The 19980-nt window shown below is 44.8% G+C and overlaps 1 protein-coding gene across 2 annotated transcripts in view; it reads right to left on the bottom strand.

Moving 5' to 3' along the window:
• Nucleotides 1-187: 187 nt before the first annotated feature.
• Nucleotides 188-19980, bottom strand: part of LOC104923274 (SH3 and multiple ankyrin repeat domains protein 1) — a 44556-nt gene continuing 24763 nt past the window's right edge. For both annotated transcript variants that reach the window (XM_019262081.2, XM_019262076.2), the window contains 18 exons: nt 19798-19864; nt 19380-19555; nt 19135-19265; nt 18016-18155; nt 16935-17048; nt 16249-16327; nt 10989-11071; nt 10698-10822; nt 8777-8912; nt 8515-8595; nt 8135-8143; nt 7915-7941; nt 7764-7820; nt 7467-7588; nt 6788-6911; nt 3466-6703; nt 2478-3374; nt 188-2188 (listed from right to left, as the gene is read on the bottom strand). In XM_019262081.2, coding sequence (XP_019117626.2) covers nt 2137-2188; nt 2478-3374; nt 3466-6703; nt 6788-6911; nt 7467-7588; nt 7764-7820; nt 7915-7941; nt 8135-8143; nt 8515-8595; nt 8777-8912; nt 10698-10822; nt 10989-11071; nt 16249-16327; nt 16935-17048; nt 18016-18155; nt 19135-19265; nt 19380-19555; nt 19798-19864 — 5658 coding nt within the window. In that variant the 3' untranslated portion in view covers nt 188-2136. The remainder of the gene's footprint in view (nt 2189-2477; nt 3375-3465; nt 6704-6787; nt 6912-7466; nt 7589-7763; nt 7821-7914; nt 7942-8134; nt 8144-8514; nt 8596-8776; nt 8913-10697; nt 10823-10988; nt 11072-16248; nt 16328-16934; nt 17049-18015; nt 18156-19134; nt 19266-19379; nt 19556-19797; nt 19865-19980) is intronic.

The following is a 19980-nucleotide window of genomic DNA, read 5'->3' on the forward strand; positions in this document are numbered from 1 at the left end:
ATGACAATCACGACAGGGCCAGGGCCAAGGTTTATTTTAGCATTTATTTCAACACCTTAGTAGTACCTCTATCATATTGTTTATCAGTATACACTGTATTTTATTTAAAGCAAAACTCTCTCTATATATATATTTTATATATACTATATAATTTATATTTATTTATAATTTATATATACTACTGCATACTTATGCTCATACTGTATGTAGTCATTCATTATGCATTTCACTAGACCTAAATACTCTTTTAAATCATAGTAGTAATGCTTTCTACACTACTGTTCAGTCTGTTCACACTTCTCAAAATAGTCCATCATGAGCATTGAGGCAACTCAGCATGAGATACAGAGTTATAGTTTTAAACTCACATAGAGAGATAGGCATTAAACTAACAATGTGTCAGCTTCACTGGGGTCACCACAGGGCCCGCAGTATAGAAAGCATTTACAGGAAACCCCCCCCCAAAAAAAAAACCCCAAACAGAAACAAAACAAGCGTCAAAGAATTGTCCACACTATTGGAAGACGCAGATTCTTAAAAATGTTTTACATACTTAATATTATTATCTTTATTATACTATATTTTTATGTTATCGTTGTCATCATCATCATTACATATAGATCTACAAATGATGTGTTTGCCTTACAGTTGAATTCACTGCAGGGAAATGGCTAAACGGGCATGTTTTAAAAAAATCCACTGCGTTCATGTTCACCTCTATGCAACAAACACAATATTTACTTTAAATTTATCACTCTGAAAAAACCTTTTGAAAAGTGGGTCAGAATGTTTCTTTTAGAGGGCTGATGTGTGGAACAGGGAACCATTGGGATTGTCAACAAGTGAGAAAAAAAAAACATTTTGTGAGCGTTATAAATATGTTTTGGAAAAGGCATTACAAAGAGAAAGGTGTAGGTCGGGGGTAAAAGCATTTGGCCACCAATGCAGGCTGACGAACACTCACACGCACAAAATCAGACACACGGACTCAAAGAGGCTGAAGGTTGAGGGAGTCAGGCAGACAGAGAAGCAGTAAAAGCCCTTTTTGATCACTGCACCTGCTGTGTGAGAGAGAGCGGTCAACATTATGGCATCAAAGAGGACGGATCCATTCCTTGACCTGTGCTATGGCCACCATTAAGAGAGACGATTTGCAGTTTCGAACGACACGCAAACCCTTTTTTTCTGTTTTCAATATTTCTTCTGCTTTCTATAGAATAATCAGGAAAATAACAAAAAAAAGGTTATTTCACAACAATATTTGTAGCTCCTCATTAAGCACAACTTGAAGTCAACAGTTATAAATACCCTGACCAGTTTGAAATGAATGATTGCGATCAGCACTTGGTACAAAACAAATGGTTCTACTAATAGTGAATCCTGTTTAACATGTAAGATATATTTAGTGCTCGCAAAGTACATACATACAAAGCTTATTGGGGCATCCTTTGGGGGGAATATGGCAAATATATAAAAAGAATACTATTGTTGTCTACCATTTTCTTCTATAATCATTTACAAACAAACACCCTTTCTCTCATAATCTGACTTTGGCTCCACTATTCACAGCCATTTGATTCTCTGACCTGCTTAAAGCTACGAGAACTGATGTTAGGATGTGTTTGCTTTCACCAGAGTTTCTGGCTCACTCACAGCCAGTAACATTTGGTCTGGGTTTAACCTTTAAGCAGCAACTTTTCAACTTTTCTTTGAACTCAGACTGAAGTTTTCTCAGTGCTGCTAAGCAGCAGATGGTGTGAGAATCCATCTGTCAGTGTGTATGAGAATATGACTGTATGTGTGTGTGTGTGTGTGTTTGTTTTTTACAGCACAAATCGGTGTGTTAATTAAATGCCTGTCCATCAAAACTTTGAAAGTATATTTTCAGTTGTCATTTTCACGTGACAATCTTCCTCGTACCTTTTCACTCTCGATCAATAGTCACACATTTCATAAACAGTATTCTCTACACGAATAGCAAGTTTGCAAGAACCCCCCCCCCCCTCCTGCACATCTATAGTTCAACACGACCTGTTGATGTCCACTGTTCTTCTCTTGCACATCTTCTGTTATTGTTCATCTTTGTCAATTTGTGTCTCTCCCATTCTTTCATCTCTGAATCACCCCTTCACTCAATCAGTCTGTGTCTCGGGGAGAAGTAGTGACATGCAAAGGAGAGGAGAGCCGCCTGGGGAGAGAAGGAGGGCAAATGAAAGAATAAGAATGGGCGGAAATGAAATAAAGACGGAGCAAACTAAATCGGGTTGATAAAACAGGTCAGTGAAGAGAAAGGAGTGGAGGGAAGATGAAATAACTTATCAAATTATATGCATCTAATGAGCAATAAGGGGATGGTCCAGATAACTAGTATGGAAGGAATGAGACACTTTGACTTTCCTTCACCATCCGGTGCTTCCTTTTTGACCTTGTGACCCCGTTGGCTCTAAGTGTTCCAGAGTCTATTAGTCCTCCCTCACCTGTCAGTGAGTTTCTTCAGCGCCCTCTCGATGTTCATTCGGTGTCCCACACGTGTCACTCCGAGGTCCAGGAAGTCATCCTTGGTGAGCGAAGGCAGATGTGATCCATCTATCTCATTGTCTATAAAACGCTCTCTGTGTTCACCCAGGTTCAGGTAAGCCAGCCAATCGGCCACGTCGTACTTGGTCCAGAAGGGCAAGGGCTTCACGGCGAAAGGTTTGGCTGGCGGAGGAGGGGTGAGATGGGGATAGTTGAGGCAGGATGGGCTGGGGGGCAAGTGCATGGGGGAGGAGGCGCCAGAGAGGAAATGGGTGGGGGAGAGAGAGCGGGAGACAAGTAGGGGGTTTGGACTTGGCACACCAGATGGGGAGAACAGTGGAGGAGTTGAAGACTTGTAGGTATCTCCTAGAGGGAGGCCAGGCGAAGGAGGAGTAAGAGGGCCGGGGAAGTCAAAGGGGTTGTTGTAGACAGGTGTACTGGGAAGGATGGGGAGAGAGGAAGGTCTGGGAGGGGTAGGGTTTGGCTGTTCGGTGTTATAGATAAGAGGGCTGGGAGCCCGGCGCCGGGAGATTGAAGAACGCATCTCCTTAGTAGGACTGCACTGAAAATCAAAAGTCTGTCTGCGCATCTTGGACCGATGCTTTGGTGACGTTGGGTACGGACAGTAAGTCGGAGAATGGGGAGGGTGTGCATGAACTGGGGAGGAAGGCATCTGTGGAGATGGGGAGCGTGTCCAGTTGCGCTGGATTGGGACTTGGGGGGAAGGAGAGACAGAAGGAGTGGCTGACAGATTCGGCGTCAGGATCTGACGATGCTGTGGAGAGGAGGTGGGTAAAGGCGAGGTGGAGCGGCCAGTAGGGGGGCTGTGAAATGCATCAGTGTAATCTGCCGAATACCTGAAAGACACGATAAAAAAAACTTCAATTCTAACAACAAGCTTCAGCTAAAATAAGAAAACTTTAATTGTAATTATATCAAGAAACAAACCTATGTATGGTGGGAGACTTTGGAGTGTGGCTCCAGTCATCCATGCTCTTCATGCTACCCATCTGTTGCAGCTTGGAGCTCAGCTCGTTGATGATGCTGGCCTTCACACCTGAAAGAGGTGAATGAAGTCTGCGGCTCTCCAAAACCAAACCATCTCTCTGCATTCCGCCTCCAACTAGCTCATGCTCCCCTACCTCAACCCAGCCTACAGACCGAGGGTCCATAGGCCTCTCTAAACAGGCAGCCAGAGCAGAGCTGAAGCCATCCTCCATTTTAGATCGACTCTGCATGTGCTTCCTTTCATCTGCAAGAGCTCCATCTAACCTGGCATCTTCTGGATTGCTTTGTCTCTGCAACTGCAAAGGAGCAGGGTTGGTACTGTTCTGCCTACGTAGTGCTACAGCCGGGCCCCTCCCTCCCCCTTCCTTGTAATGACTCATCTTTGGAAACACAGGGTTTGCCAGTTTGGCGCTGTGCACCTCAAATGTTTGCCCACCTGAGTAGGTTGTGCAATGATCCTGATGCTCAGCTCCTTTCTCTGCCTCTCCTCCCCGCCCGTCTCCTCCGATCCCTCCCCTCTCTCCTCTCAGCCCACTCAGTCCTAACATTTCTAAATGGTGGTCGCTACTGCTGTGACTGTCCAGCTCCTCAATCCCAGAATCCACCACAGCGTCTTGCCAGTCTCCGCTCTTGTGTATAATAGTAGGGTGATGAGTGTGGTCAGAAGCTTTACCCCCTGTGCTGAGGCCAACCTTGGGGCCAGCCATGGTCATGCTGTAGTCAGAGGATGATGGAGAGGTTGTGGTGGTGGAGGCAGCAGCAGAGGCTGTCATGGTCGTGGTAGCGTAGGTCATTGTGGTGGTTAGAGCGGCTGTGCCTCTATCCTGTGCCGGCGTGTGACCACCTACTGAGGAGTCATTAGAGCTGCTGTAATAGGAGTGAGAATGGGACACAGGCTGGGGTCTGTGTAGTGACGTGGCGGCCATAGCCGCAGCAGATGTGGTGGTGGTGGTGGAGGAGGAGGAAGGGGGAAATATTTGTGGGGATGGATAAGATGGAGAGAGAGCTGATTGTGTAAGGTTGGCCACCTCGCTGTCGTAGGAGGTAAGGCTGGAGGCGGCAGAGTCACCACCCTGTGAAGAGGGTTGAACAGGGTTTGAGGGCTTGTTAGATGGAAGAGGTGGTGGAGGAGGTGGAGCAGCATCAGCAGGGTGTTGATGCGGGTGCTGCCGTCGAGGGAACTCCTGGGCTCTCTCGTTCTTACCATTAGCAAATTGTATAGGAGGGGGCAAGGGATCTGCAAAAACAAACTCATCATCTGCATCTATTGATGGAGCTGGTGGAGGGAGAACCATCAGTCCTAGACCTCCTGCCCCGGCTCTTGCTTCGCCCGTAGCTTCATGTGTCTGTGCTGGAGCTGTGGGTACAGTGTACTGAGGGATGTAGCTGGTGTGGGGAGTGCTATCCATCTGCAAAAAGGAAGGTCTGCGGGGTGCAGATTGAGCCGGTGGTGGAGGAGGTTGTATGGGTGGAGCAGGTCTGCTGTCGTACACCTCCTTTTCTCTCTCTCTCTCCCGGGTGTTCTGTGGGTAATACTGGGGTGAATACTGATTAGTTCTGTCCTCTGAGAAGCGAACTCTGAGACCCTCCCTTGGTCCTCCCTCCTTTTCTCTTTCAGCCCTTTCTCCACCTCCTCCTCCCAAACGTAATATCCTTGGTGACTGGGGTCTACTCATAGATGCAGGCGAAGTAGTGGTGGTGGGGGAGCTTAGGTGGAGAGACACTGGGGAAGTGTAGGCTGATTGTGTAGGGGTTGCAAAGAGGGAAGGGGTTGGGGTCTGAACGGGGGTAGGAAACGCTCCCACTGTGGACAACTGCCGACCAAAGTGTCTCTCCTCTCTGCGTGTCCGGCGGTCATCCTTTAGGGCCCTCTCTCTAGCAGCTAGGGCGAGGCCAAGAGGGGACGAGGGGTCAAGAACTTTCCCTGTAAGTGGGTGGATGAAGGTAGTAGTGGGCTGGCTGCCGTACATTGAGGGTGCTGACTTGGGCTGGCCATCCTGAATGAGGACAGGGGAGGAATACTCAGGCAGGCCAAAGGCTGGCGGCATGCTGCTGGAATAGTTGACATAGCTGTCTCCAGAAAACATGCCCTCATCTATAGATTTAGAGGGCCGTAGTCGAGGGGTGGGCACCTCCATTTGTGAGCCCTGTAAAGGCTGAATTCTTGTCCCTAGTGCCCCTCCTCCCTCCCCAGCTCCCCCTCCTGCCTCTCCTTGGATATCCTCCTCAGATGAGAGATAGAAAGAAGCGCTCTTTCTTCTCATATCTCGGAAACGTTCCCTTTCCCTGCGTGCCCCCCCTCCTCCTCCTCCATAGGACGTACCGTATGTCGAAGTATAATCCAAGTTTTCCAGGTTTTGCTGCGAGGAAATGGTTGGGGCAACAGTTGATGAAGGCAAGGAAGTGGATGTAGGGGGCTGAGGTGGTGAGGGGGTGAGTGGTGAGGGTAGACTGGCATTGGCGCTGTCTGCGGTTGCGTCTGCTGAGGTGTGGTCTTCCGCATCGTGGGTAGGCTCAGCTTCCATGCTGCTTCCCTGGCTGCTCCTGCCGCTGCTGCTGGTGGAGGGAGCTTTGACAATGATGGTAGGAATGGGGATGGAGCTCTTCTCCTTGGCTCCACCTCCTTTTCCCCTGTGCTGTCTCAGCCCATCTTCCACTTTCGACTGCTTCATCAAAGCTCCTCGACCGCCCCTCCTGGCCGCCCCCCTGGCCACACCTCCACTTTGCTCCCGGTTGGCCATGTGCGGGTGATGTTGTGGCGCTTGCGGGGCCTTAGGCTTAGCACTTGTAGGTGGTGTAGCACTGCTGTAGCCTCTCCTTAAACCCCCCATCTTGCCACCACCTCTCCTGGGCGCCTCCGGCTCTCTGACACATACTCCTTCCGATTGTCTACGGAGGGTGGGGACCATAGCTGGCTGGTTCACCCCACCAGGTCCTCCTCTCTCCCAGCCTGCTTGAGTAGGATGACCTGGCTGGGAGTGGAGTTGGTAGTGGGCTTGAGATACTGGGGGTATGGGCATAGCAGGCCCTCTCACAGGATGAGGCCCTGCGGATAAAGGCGGCTCTGGGGCAGATGTGTTAGGTGGTGGGGGGATTTCCTCTGGTCCCGGCACTGACAGGCTACGAGCCAGCTTCATAGCAGGTGGGTGAAGGTACTGCCTTTCCTCCTCTGTTACACCTGAGAACAAAGACACAGGCGGTTACACACTGACACACTCATATACTGAGCAGGCAGAAATATTTCCATGAGAGCTGCTGTTACCAATAGATTTTTGACGCATCATGACTGCATGCTGACCGTGGCCTGGTTGAAAATGAGCTTGGTTGTAGCCAAAACCTGGTCCATGCTGCACCATACTCACTGGTGTCTGCTGCTCATAGGGTTGCTTCAGGGGTAGAAACACATTTTGAAAAGAGAGCAAAGGAGAAATTGAAAGGAGGAGAGGAAACATTTACTCAAATACAATCAAGTCATACTGATGTTGGCTGTTAAGCTAATATTGATTTGATATACAGTATAATGTAAAAAAAGGGTTTTCAGTTCAGTTCAGTATTAGTGTATCAGGCAGCAGAGCATAGATGAATGGAGGCAACCTGACTCACACTTAAACAAATGTTTTGGTGTGGGTGGTCCATTGTCAATCATTTTCTGTAAGTGCAGTGAGGGCAGGAGAGCACATGGAGCTAAAAAAAATAAGCTAAAGAACAAACTGCTTTATAGATAGGGATCTTTTTTTGCTAGTATTAGTCACTTTCATGACTAAATATGTGAAATACTTCCTAAAGCAGTGAAGAAGAAGCTCTGTTGTACAACTGTAGATGTGAATTTGGTATGGCAGGGCTGGAAGACAGGTCCATAACAGACATGAGAAGTGTGTCTAAAAAGCCAGCAGGAAAGTTAAGCAAAACTAGCACCATTTCCTTCCATTTCCCAGATGTACCTCATTGGAGACATTGGGAACAATACTCTTGCTCCGGTCCCTCTTGCCTCCATGACCCCTCTGGCCCTGGTTGTCTGATGTAATAGTGTGTTGGGCAGCAGCCAAGATTTCATCCAGTTTATCTAAAGCACCGAGCATGGGAAGGGAAAAAAAACACAAGTGGAGAGGTAGTGAGAGGGAGCATACAATAAAGGCAGAAACATATAAAAGAGGATGTCACTTAGCCCCCTCCTCTCCCCTCAAGGTTCAAAAACACCCTTTTACAGTATGACAAGAGTGGTAAGACTGATTTCTTACTTAGTGCCATCTGATAGACCGTCCTCTTCTTATCAGGACCCTGAGAGGAGTCGTATTCTGAAAAAGGAGGAGAAAAAAAGAGCATCAAACAGGCTGACTTTTAATTAAAGCTCAGGGGCTGATGGGGGTAATGATAAAGGCTGATATTCACCTGCTTTCTTTTTCCATGGTGAGGCAGCTGTGGCATACATAATTCGGGAAACAGAAATTAGGTGTGACTAGAACTGCTCTGTAGTTTGTGTGTATTAAGCAGATGAAAGGATGAAATACATACTCAGACGCATGTGATGGTGTGAATATTGATGTGATGAGAGGGATGGTGATGGGGACGTAAATGAGAATGAGAGAACACAGATCCATGATTCTCCCACCTTTGTCCACTGTGCAGCGCGTTTGGTTCAGAAGAAAAAGAAACAAAGAGCAGTTTGTTTGATGGCATAGGACAAGTATCATTTCACAACATGTATTTTATATCTTTTAACTGTTTCTCCTTCAAAGGTAAAATCTAACATGAATCATCCATCAAATTCCGCATCAAACCATTGCTCATGAAAAAATAAATCATACCTATAGTGGATAATTTTCTTGACTCTCTGCATCAACTTGGTTAATATTTAATTTTGTTTTTCCCAAACAGTGCCATGGTACTATACCATCATCCTGCAGAGAAGCTGCTAACTTTTTACTTCTTCCAAGATCTCCCCTCCTCCCTTTTCTTTCATTCAGTCCTTTGCCCCCTCTATCATCTTACCCATGTCTTCCAGCTCTGATGTCATTGACTTGGAGCGCAGGGCAATGGCAGGAGGAGTCAGTCTTTTAGTCTGCTGCGGGGCTGCCAAGGGAAGCCAGCCAAATGCAGACTTAATGTTTAGTATTCTCGTATAAACACGCAGTCACCAATGACAACCACATTGCTACAGGCTTTTAGGGTGATGTAAACATGCAATCAGCTTTATCGTCACATCATAAACATAGGATGGAAATGACATAAAAGGAAAATTTTACTCTCCTACCTCTCTTCCGAGCAGTGTCCTCCAGCTCAGGGTTTCGAGCAACCATCACAACTTTCACCATGAGACTGTTGCCGCCCTGCCGGATCATGTTGACCACCTGCCGGTGGCCAACCTTCACCACATTCTGGCCATTCACCTGACAGACACAAAGATATGGAAGCACTGAATGAGCTGATGTGTTGTATTAATATCTATTTAGATGAAGCAATAAAAAAGTTCTTGTTACAGGGAGTAGACACTAAAACTTTGTTAAAGAGGGTCAACTTGTAGTTCACTTTGGCAATGCAACTTTCCCTTGTTTGACATCTGCTGTTACAATTTTCTCAGATTTAGCTTCAAACATACTGTACATAATATTGCACTGTTCTGGACGAGTGCACCAGTAATTCAGACAGCGACTACAATAAATCAAAAAGGCTCGGGCAGCTACATAAGTGACTCATATTAGGTTGAATACTAATTACAAGTGTGTGTCAGCTTTAATCGAGCTTTGACAATCACCATTTTTAGAACTGAGTTTTCAAGGCAAAATACAGGAACCTTTAAAGGTAGAAAATGGCAAGAAATGTGCTGGCTGAACTGCTGGTGCTTTGTTGATGACCAAGTACTGCAATCCCTCACCAACTCTTCATGACTAAAATATACCACATACAAACCACAGTACAAAAAATATATGTTATATTATGTATTACTAGAAATTTATGGATTTCATAAGGCTTTTGCGTCTGTTTTTCAGGTGCTGATGTGACGCAGTCTGCCCTAAACTCGTACTGTATTTATCAAGTGGATTCACCAGACAGGAGTTGCAGTTTATAAATCATTTATGCGACTGTTTGCAAGGTTCACCTTTCTTCTTGTTGCAGTCGCATTAAAGGCAGGATTGCGCAAATAATAGGAGGAGACGTGTTAACTGCTGGATTTACTGAGGTCATGCTATTTGTGGTCAGTTTTGCAGGGAGGCATAAACGTAACTCAGATGGGATGAGAAGAGAAGAAAAGGACAAATAGCATGCACTAAATTAAGTCTTATACATAAATAAAGGCTGATTAAAAACAAAAATGCTGTTATTACTTTATTATTAATTAACACAGTATCTGACTGTATGACTCATGGCTTGGGCTGCATTAACATCCATATCACCTCCACTTCCTCGTGTTTGTTTACCATGAATGTGTTTATTGACTTCTAAAGTATTCCTAATTATAAAGATGCAAATGATTATAATATTATTTTATGAGTAACATGTTGAGTAACTGTTAAAGTTTATGATCCCAACATTGTCATATATTTTCTGAGCTTAGTGATCTCATAGAAATCCCACATCTGAACGGCCTCTGAGCTGCTCCTTTACTTGCAGAGTGCATCTGGAGGTTCAGTACCAAGTAATGAGCCAGGTAATGAGTTGTGGTCTTAGTAAATCAGGCACTGAATACACTCAGGCTGTGGCTGCAAACTCGATGAAAAATGCAGTGCGCATTCGCACGATCCCATTTCCTTAGTAACTGTGGCCCAGTGTGTTTTATCAAATTGGTATCAACTGCAGGGCTATAGTATATTTGTTTGTGCTGTCCACCCTAGAGATATCATTGATCTGTGATGTTCAGTTAAGTGCATCCTCAAAGTTACTTTGTAATGAAGTGTAGTTTTTTTGGGTGTACGCACTTCTCTTCAGCCTGCCTGGTCTATGTCTTCTTGATTTCCTACATTTCCCATCATGCAGCTCTAACAGCAATCACTTATTTGACTATTTGGAAATAAGCAATATACCATCCAACAAGAACATAGACCCAAACATACACAGTTTATCAGTAATGGTGATTTGTTTTTAATGTTTCACCTGAATGTGGCTTCTGGATACAGCATGTTATATCCCTCAGGGTTTAGTTTGTGCGTCAGTCCAAAAGTGCATCTTGTCCTTACCTCGATGAGGAAATCCCCCATCCTCAGGCCCGCCCTCCAGGCCACGCCCCCCTCATCGACAGACTCCAGGTACTGCAGCGCGGGGAACGCTGGCGTTGGAGTGAACTCCTCTATGGGAGTCTGAGCTGCAGAGGACAAGACAAAAAGGATGAGCATGAGTGGACACAGATAACAAGAACGTGGGTTTGAGGGACCAGACGGAGAGATCAGAAACAGAGAAAAAGAGCCAATGAGACTGAAAAATCTGTAGAGACGGAAAAATTTGAGGTGAATTTGGGAGAAGAGACTCACCTTTGGCTCCCCTAAGCACAAAGCCAAAGCCCTCATTGTCTTTCTTCTGTAGGAGCACTGTCTTCTCCTTAATGATGTAGTCACTTAGAGAGAGTAAAGAAGGAGCAGAGGGGAAGGGGAAAGTGGTATGGAGAAAGACGGGTAGAAAGAGAGCGAGAGAATCGGAGAGGAAGAAAGCTATATGACTTCTATAGCAACAGAAAAGTGTTATTGTCATGCAAATAAAGCATTTTCTGAATGTGGAAAACAGCTATACTGCATCACATTATGAAATCACACTGCAGCAAAAGATAGGTTGGCTTGAGAATGTCATACAAGAAGCAGTGGTGCACAAAAAGGTTGATGGCAGGGATACAGTTAGTGTCACAATGGTAGGAAGTGTATATGAAATGACATTCCATACTATGAACTAATCCAGCTAGAGCTGACAAGCACTGGGTCGGGAGGGGGGGCAGCACATTAGAAAAATGTGCACATACACTTCACTGATAATGGAAACTTCCAAATGCACCTAAATCGCTGCATTAGCTTTCACCGCCTCTGGCAGCTTTTGCAAGGATACTGCTTTACCAACTCCAGCGCACCACTACCAGTCATACATGGCACTTCAAATTATATATAAGAGTAAGTTGGACAGGCCTCTAATCTCCCTCCACAAACAGCTCCTCTTGCTCAGAGACTACTGCTTGGGAGGGCAGCGATCACAGACATTGGTGATGCAATCTTATTATGACACTGTTGGAGTAGTGTAACAGCTGGCCCAGCATGCTCTTTCATTATTCTATTACCGTGTCTGGGACGTTTGGCCAAGCAGCCTTATAACCCTTTCTCTAATATAGGACTGGTTAAATTGACTCCACACTGCCACACACAGCCACATCTCATGACTCATTTCTGGACTTGACTTTCTAACAATGTCATTTCACCCTGATTCTGTTAGCGAGCCCGGGGCTCGAGCAGAGCTGTATGATTTAAGAGGAATTCCAGATATTTCTTTCCTAGGCGTCTCATTTCTGTGTTAGTTTGTGCTCCTCAACTTAAGTCACACTGACACTTGACAAATCAAAGTATTTGATTTCCTAGAAGGGCTAAACTGTGTGTGAACAGGATGAGTGGCCTGTTCGAGGAATTCTTTTTATTTACAGCGATAGCCTGGCTGCCAAAACAATGCAGTAAAAACGCTCTGGGTATACTCAAGGACATCATTTCCACTGGGAATACAGTTTTTTGGCCCACCCCTTTTTAAATGGGAAGTTAGGGTGAATTGTGAGTTTGTTCACAGTGGGAACTTCTGGGGAGCCAGCAACTATAAATGACATTTTTGGGCTGAGGTAAAGATTTCAGGCTTACACTCAGGCTTCATACAAATTCTTCCTCCTTCGCTTGAGTCTGACCCAAAACCCCAAACTATGGCTCTAAATCCAACCTTAACTATCTGTAACCTAAACAACCATTTCATCGGCTGTCTGGGAATAAGGTCTGCAGCCAGACATTCATCAGAGTAGCTTGGCTGTGTAACCACTTGAATGTATGATATAAAAATGCCAACATTTTGATTTACTTTTAGTTTTTAGGCAGTATATTAGAATTTCTTTAAGGTCTGGCAGAGGACCTCATCACTCCAACTTCACTCTGCCTCCACCGCTTCTGAAACACCCATGTGTATACTGGCACTAAAATAACAATAACAGTATAATATTATATTCCACACTGTCTCTTACAGTACAGACCCAGCAAGGTTTTGTGTGTTTAATCTGGCAGAGCATCTAATAAAGTTTGGCTGTGGAATCACAGAGGTCCAACAGAGTCATGAGCGTTGGCCTACAGGCCAGAAGATCCAGACTTCAACACCAAGGCGTAACTTTAGCACTGAACAGACGATCGCTAGTTTTCCCCTACTGAGGTCCATCCCTTGTGTGTTCTCCATCAATGTTACTGTTTCGCCAACGCACAGCCGCCTTCCAGCCATCTGCTCCTCACACCTCATTCCTTTTTCTCTCACCCTGTCCTCCATCATGCTTTCCCTCTCTGAGGATCAAAGTAACACGGAGTGGGTGGACGGATCCATCGGGCTCTTCATCCATCTACTTCTACAAAGGGGGGAAACATAACCTGTGTTGGTTCTCCAGGTAGTTCTAAGTTGTGTTTCATCCTGGCTTGCAGTAACACACCTGATCTCCTTTACATACTCGAAGCTATTTAACTCGTCTGTCACCACACAACTACTGCCGGGCCAATAAAAGCGCAAATGTCCCTGGTTAATCTCTGTTGGTTTGTAGGATACACTCTCTCTGAACTGGCTGCATTGAAGCTGGAAGCCTACTAGAGCCCAGAGTTATTATGTACCCTCCTGAGTCATGCTCTCTTCTATCCACAATTACTGAGAAAAAGGCAGCTTTTTAACCATTCATCTGCTGAGAGAACATGCAGACAGACCGGCTATGTGGGGACAATACCCACACACCACAAGTGAAGCGCTTGACGGATGTTAGTGGCGCACACTGTGGATGGAGATGTGGTAGATAGATGTACAGCACATATACATAATACATAAATATGTGTACAGGAGAGATATTCCCACGGCAATCAAGCACTATGACGTATACACTCATATGTGAAAACCACATATATTTCATCCAGTGTATATAGTCGCATGCACACGCACACAAACACTAATACATGCACACACACAGACATGCACAGAAATGACCGGTATATCAAATCAGAGCTGATAAACTGGGAACTGATAAACCGCACTCTTGCCACTTATTGACTTATCCACTTTCATCCTTCTGTGCAGTCAAAATAGCTCACGTTTATAATGATACAATGTGACACGTTAAACAAAATGGGATGTGACAGTAGCGTTTTTAAAGGAACAGGAATAAATGGGAAGCTGCTGGTGAATGAAAAATATCTGCTTAAAGAAATCATGACTCAAAGAGAATGAAATACACCCACACTGTCTGACTGAAATACATCAATATGTGCTCCCTTTCATGCACTAACACACACGCACACAGCGTTCAGAGGGACACGGGAGGAAGACACAGAAATAAACATGCTGCAGAGTCTCCATTCAATAGCCACTTCCAATATTCACATGCATAGGAAAAATACAAATCTAAGACGCGCGCACGTATACACACACTCACACTCAGAGACGCACACACGCGCACACAATACATAGCTTATTAGTCTGTCTTTGAAAAGGCACGGCCTCTCAATAGCATCATCTACCTCTCCCCTCTCTCCATTGTCCTCTCCTCACATCCATAGCCAGCCAATGAATGAGGAAACAGCCGCTACCTGTAAATGAACCACACGCTCCTGTTTCTGGGGCCCAGTGACGGCCACGAAGAAGAGAGGGAGAGAGAGAAATCTCTCTCTCCGCATCCCCCCATTGCCATGTCCCCCCCTCCTCTCTATCGCGCGCTCTCCACCACCTCCTCCTCCTCCTCCTCCTCCTCCTCCTCCCCTCCTCCCCTCCCCCTCTTCCTCCTCCTCCTCCTCCCGGTCTTCCAGCGAGAGCTCAGCCGGAGAGAGCCGCGAGAGTGGAGGAGAGAGAGCAAGAGAGGTGGGGAATGAGAGGGAGAGAGACAGCGTGCTGGTCTGCGCCCCGCATACTTCAGACGAGAGAAAGACAATGTGAAGGAGAGAGAGAGAGAGAATGCCAGCGATTATCACAACGGGGAGAGGGTGAATTGTGTGTGAGGGTGCTGGTACATGACAGGAAGAGGGTTTGGTTGCAAAATAGGAGAGATGGAGAGCTGGATTTGCGGGGTGGGGGTGCGGGGGATGGGTATAAATGTAAGGTGACAGAGAGAGAGAGACAGTGCATTTGCACATCCACTGACTGGTGTATCACAGATATACTAACAGCTGATTCTCGCCCTGGATTTACTCAAGCACACACGCACATTTGCAAACTTTCCTCCCTCGCTCCCTCCTCTCCCTCTAAAGCAGAGCTGTCATCACCACACAGGCTGACAAACACTCTTTCCTCTCTCTGAAATAGTAATTGACATTCTCCCCGCAGTGAGGGAACATGCTCCGGATCACCTTGCTCTTAATTGAGCACCACTTCACCACGGTGCTACAATTACGCTTAACCAACTTAGCACAGGTAATATAACCCCAGCGGCTGCTATTTCCATTTAGAACACAAGCGCAGCTGCATTAACGTGAATGTCTTCTTTGAATGACAGCGAGAGCTTCTCAGCACAAGGGTAATGTCAGCTACAATGTGTAAGAGGCTGTAAAACCCCGGGGTGGCGGCTGGTAAGTCCTTCTCACAAGCCTGGGGACCTAAGCAACGCTTGGTGTTTCAGCCTCCTCATGACTCATCAGCAGGATGATGTATGTACATGCAAAGACACACACACACACACACACACAGGCATATTCACATGCACGCCAACTCTCAAACAAAAACGCATAGCTTTATAATACACAGTTGCAGCTGCCCAGGGCTGAGCTGCAGCTTCAGACAGATGCCACGGAGGAGGAGAAACAACCCCCCCCCCACCACCCTCTACCTTTCATTATGGCATTATTGTGTTCAGTGTAAACAAGCAGCCAGAGAGGAGAGATGGAGCATGTGGATGGAGGTATCAAAGAGACAAGTGCATTTGGCTGGAGGAGCCAAAAAAAAGGGGGCAGAGCTGAAAATGACATGGCTGCTTGCTCTTTGTGCTTTCATCGCTGACGTGTTCACACGGCGAAACAATGGAGAACAAGCGGTGCTCGGGATCAGCAGAAAACAGACACATACGGCACACAGGAAGACATGAAAGCACAATGCGTGAAACAAGTGAACTTGTACACACACACACACACACACACACACATATATACTATTTCAATCACCTTGACTGGCCTTGCAGTCTTACCTTACAGTAATAAACCAGGGAGCAGACAGTTCAGTTTCTGCCCACACTCATGTGACAATCCACAGCAAGAACTATATCAGAGGCTGCAGCTAATCAGGTCTATTTTAGTTTTATTATCCATCTATTTTCTAAACTGGTATGCTGTTAAGGGTTGTGAGGGGCTGTGGCCTGTTCCAGCAGGCATTGGGAGAAAAGTCGGGGACAGTATGACACACATGCACCCTCATATTTACACTTTTACAGGATTTTAGACTTCCATGTGTGTCTTAAAGGCAGTTTTTACTGAAGCTGAAAGATTATTGTTTTCTTGCTCCACCTTACTTATCAACTGATCACAGGTTGTAAGGGTCAGGGTTATCTTTTCTTACCTGGGGCCATCAGTGCCATCATAGGCTCCGACAGTGACGTTACGAAAAAGCTTCCTCTTGGCTTTCTCACTGCGCGTCTCTGCAAGACACACGCAGACAAAACATATGCTCAATTTAAACTTTCCGCTTCCGTCACGACACCTTCTGTCTTTTTGCAGAAGTGTTGTTCTTCAGCTCAACACACAAATGAATCAAATACATTTACACCTCTTTTTTTTATGTCTTCTACGTGGCATATGGTTTGCTCGCTGCACAAACAGTGCAGCTGTCAAAGTAGGAGAAAAGTAAATGTCTGTGCTGTACATGTGTCACTGTATCCTGTTTAAAAGGGCCTGCTGGTAAACATGAGTGTGACATGTGCTGGGTGTTACAGTGACTTAAAGGATAATTCTCGCCTGAGGGAGAATGCAACCTATTTTACAGCATGCCCTTTCTCTAAGCTGTGGTACTCTATGTATGAGTCTTGTGTGTCTTGTTAACCCAGCTCTTGACATTGCTAACCTTATGAGAATGATCTCAAAATTATTAACAACAAATTGAGTGATTAAAAAAAAAGAAATAAGGCACATTTTGTTAATAACTTAACGTTTTACCACAAAACTAAAAGGAAATTTAAAATCAGGCTAAACATTTGCCATGGACATAACAATATTAGTGAGGTGAAGCTCTCACCAGTTATGTCTTACCTATTCGATTGTCTTTGGTGGCACCTGCCACTTCTTCCACGCAGTCTGAAGGAAACCAGCCAGTGCGACCTTTCACCGTTCCTTCCCAGTATCCTCCCTCTCCTACACTCAGCACTGAGACAGATAAATAGACAGACATAGAAAGACAGAATTTAATTTGGATCATAAATCCACTGTCACAAACACTGTTATCTACCTTTCCTCCGCATTCATTGTTTACCTTTAGCTACCTTCTTTATAATAACATTACACAATCCACAGAGAATGGATAGGAAGAGGAACATGCATTGCTTGGATGCGTCTGCTGGTGCTTCTCATTTCTCTTGTTTACAGTCCTCTCTTCTCATAATCATGTTTGCTGTTGATGTTTAAGACAGTAAGTGAAAGGAAGAAGTATTCTGACAGAGTTATAGCTCTAAAACCAAAATACTTTGTTACAAGTATGCACAAGCAGTGCATTAAAAAATGTAAAATTATACAAGTATAATCAGGAAAATGTACTTGTATTAAAAGTACTCAATGTAGAAAGACATCCTCTGTGACTATTATACAGTATCATTACGTTATTGTTACTCATGCGCTAAAGTACTGTAAAACCAACTCTTTAGTGTTCCAGTTGGTTGAGTTGGACCTTATTTAAAAAATGTATAGGAAAACCTAAAAATATTGAGAAACATACATTAACACCTCCACAGTGCTTGATTTGGCATTAAATCAATCATCAAAATAGTTGCAAGTTAATTTTCTGTCAGCTGGGTACTTGATTTCTGGACCAATCATTTTGGCTGCACTTGTATATATTGTTGGATCGATTAATTTAAAACAAAACATCTCATTTAATAATTGAAATCTAGCAAAGCTGAAGTAGAAAGTGTCATGAAAAGACAAGACTAGACAAAAATAGATGCATCAAATTTGTATTTCGGTACAGTACTTGAATAAATGTACTGAGTTATATTTTACCATTGGTTTTAGATACAATAGCTTAAATGTTTTCTGCATTTGGATAACAGTAATTTTATCTTGCAGGGCAGATTTTTCTCTCATATTTCACCATTTGTATAATTAGGCTGAATCTCACCTTTAACTTTGTCCCCTTTACTAAGTGAGAGCTCTTTGTCTCCACTAGCAGAGTGGGCACGAGTGGCCACATAAACCCGTCCTGGCACTGCACTGTACATACGCTTCATCTGACCTCCCCCACTGCCCGCTGAGGTTGCACTACAGGGAAAGAACAGAGAGCGAGAGAGAGAGAGATAGTGTCTTCTAAAGCCGAGAGATAAGACTGTGTCACACACTGTGGAAAAACAAGTGAGACAAAGTGAGACAACATACAGCTTGTCAGGCTATATCAGAGACAGTCAGGCACTGAGTCATAATCAGTCATACAAACAGTAAAAATGCACGCAGCATTCTTGTGTAACAAACAGTGTTTAGGATTCAGTGCGTTGTATGTATTTTATGTACATAGAAAGTGCAAACAATTGAAACATTGCCCTTAATTCTGCAGAATAATAATACTCATACTCATACTTAGTATCCAAGGAATTAGTGTAATGACTTATGTACTAATGTGACATAATGTAAAGCATGTGGTATTGCTAATTAAAAAATGAAATATGTCACAAATAGCGATAGCGACCAATATTTGTTTTTGATTTATTATATGGCTCTACAGATGGAAATGACGCTCAGTCCATCACTTTGGTCCAGACTGAAATATCTCATCAACTAGTGTGTAGACATTCATAGCTCTTAGATGATGAATCCCACTGCCTTTGGTGATATATTGCATATGGCACCATCATCATGTCAAGATATATTTAATTTTAATTTGTCCAATACTCCTAATGCTACCGTTTAACTCAAAGCACCACTGCACAGCCTCACAGAGCTGCTAGCAGGCTGCAGGCTCTTGTAAAGGCTTGTTTATTGCGAGTTATCACTGGAGCTATTGCACCACTGACTGACATTTTTTAAATTTCTATGTCCATCAATACCATACTTCAAATATGACATTCTTGCAGTTAAAAATAGTACATAGTATGCAACTGAGACAGTCATTTTCCTGCATACAGCTGATGGTAACTGCAGAGTATGACCCCTGTTAGTAGATGTCATCAAGTACTTAGTTAGAATAAGAACCACATTCTCCCTCTCTTCATGTACAAAGTATATCTTCCCTCCACAGGCTCCTTACCCCTGTCTGCCTCTTGGCTGCCGGTGCCTCTCCTCTGTATCACTCTGGCCTCCTCTCCCTCTAGATGGGGAGCGGGTACGAGTTCTGGGGCTGCTGGAGCTTCTCATACCTATGGACGCCCTGCGCTGGCTCTGCAGAAACACACCAAGTCCCATATTGACAAGAGTGCCAAAGCCGATCTTGTGACTTACTATAAGTAAAAGTCTGAGAAAGCAGATGAGCATCCACCTAATGTTCATCAGTACCTGTACTGGGTTGGGATTTGTTGCAGCCCGATTGGGCTGGGCCAGAGGGTCAGACTGAGGCATGCTGTTATCGCTGTTAGCACGCAGTAGGGGGTGGGAATGAAGTGAGGGTAGAGGCAGAGTATGGGCACTGTCTTTCCGCTTGGGAACATACTTTGGCGATTCCAAAAAGGGCACTGAAGATGGAGTTGTGAGGTGAAGGTTCAGAGGTAACGAGTGAGGAGAAGTGAGGAAGGTCAGTGGGGTTTGATGTGAAGGGATGAAATGGAGGGAGAAATTAGGTAGATTGTTAGGAGAAAAGAAGGAGGATTGTGAGGGAAAAATACATTATAGATTCAGGAAGGTAGAAAGAAAAGTTGATGTTGGGAACTGTAACACTTCATAGCCCCCTCAAAGAGAGTTTGGAATGAAATCTTACCTACGTCAGAATCTTTGTGGTTTTTGATGATTTCCCCGAGTTCAAAGTGTCCAGACATTATAGCTAGCTGCAAACACAAAAAAACAACCATTGAAACTGTTGCTTTTTATTTTGTTACTGAGCCGTCTCCTTTTTCTATTTTACTTTTAGTCAAAACTACTTTACAAATGCAATTTCACTTTG

The sequence above is a fragment of the Larimichthys crocea genome, chromosome XVI, assembly GCF_000972845.2.
Source record: "Larimichthys crocea isolate SSNF chromosome XVI, L_crocea_2.0, whole genome shotgun sequence".
Lineage (NCBI taxonomy): Eukaryota > Metazoa > Chordata > Actinopteri > Sciaenidae > Larimichthys > Larimichthys crocea.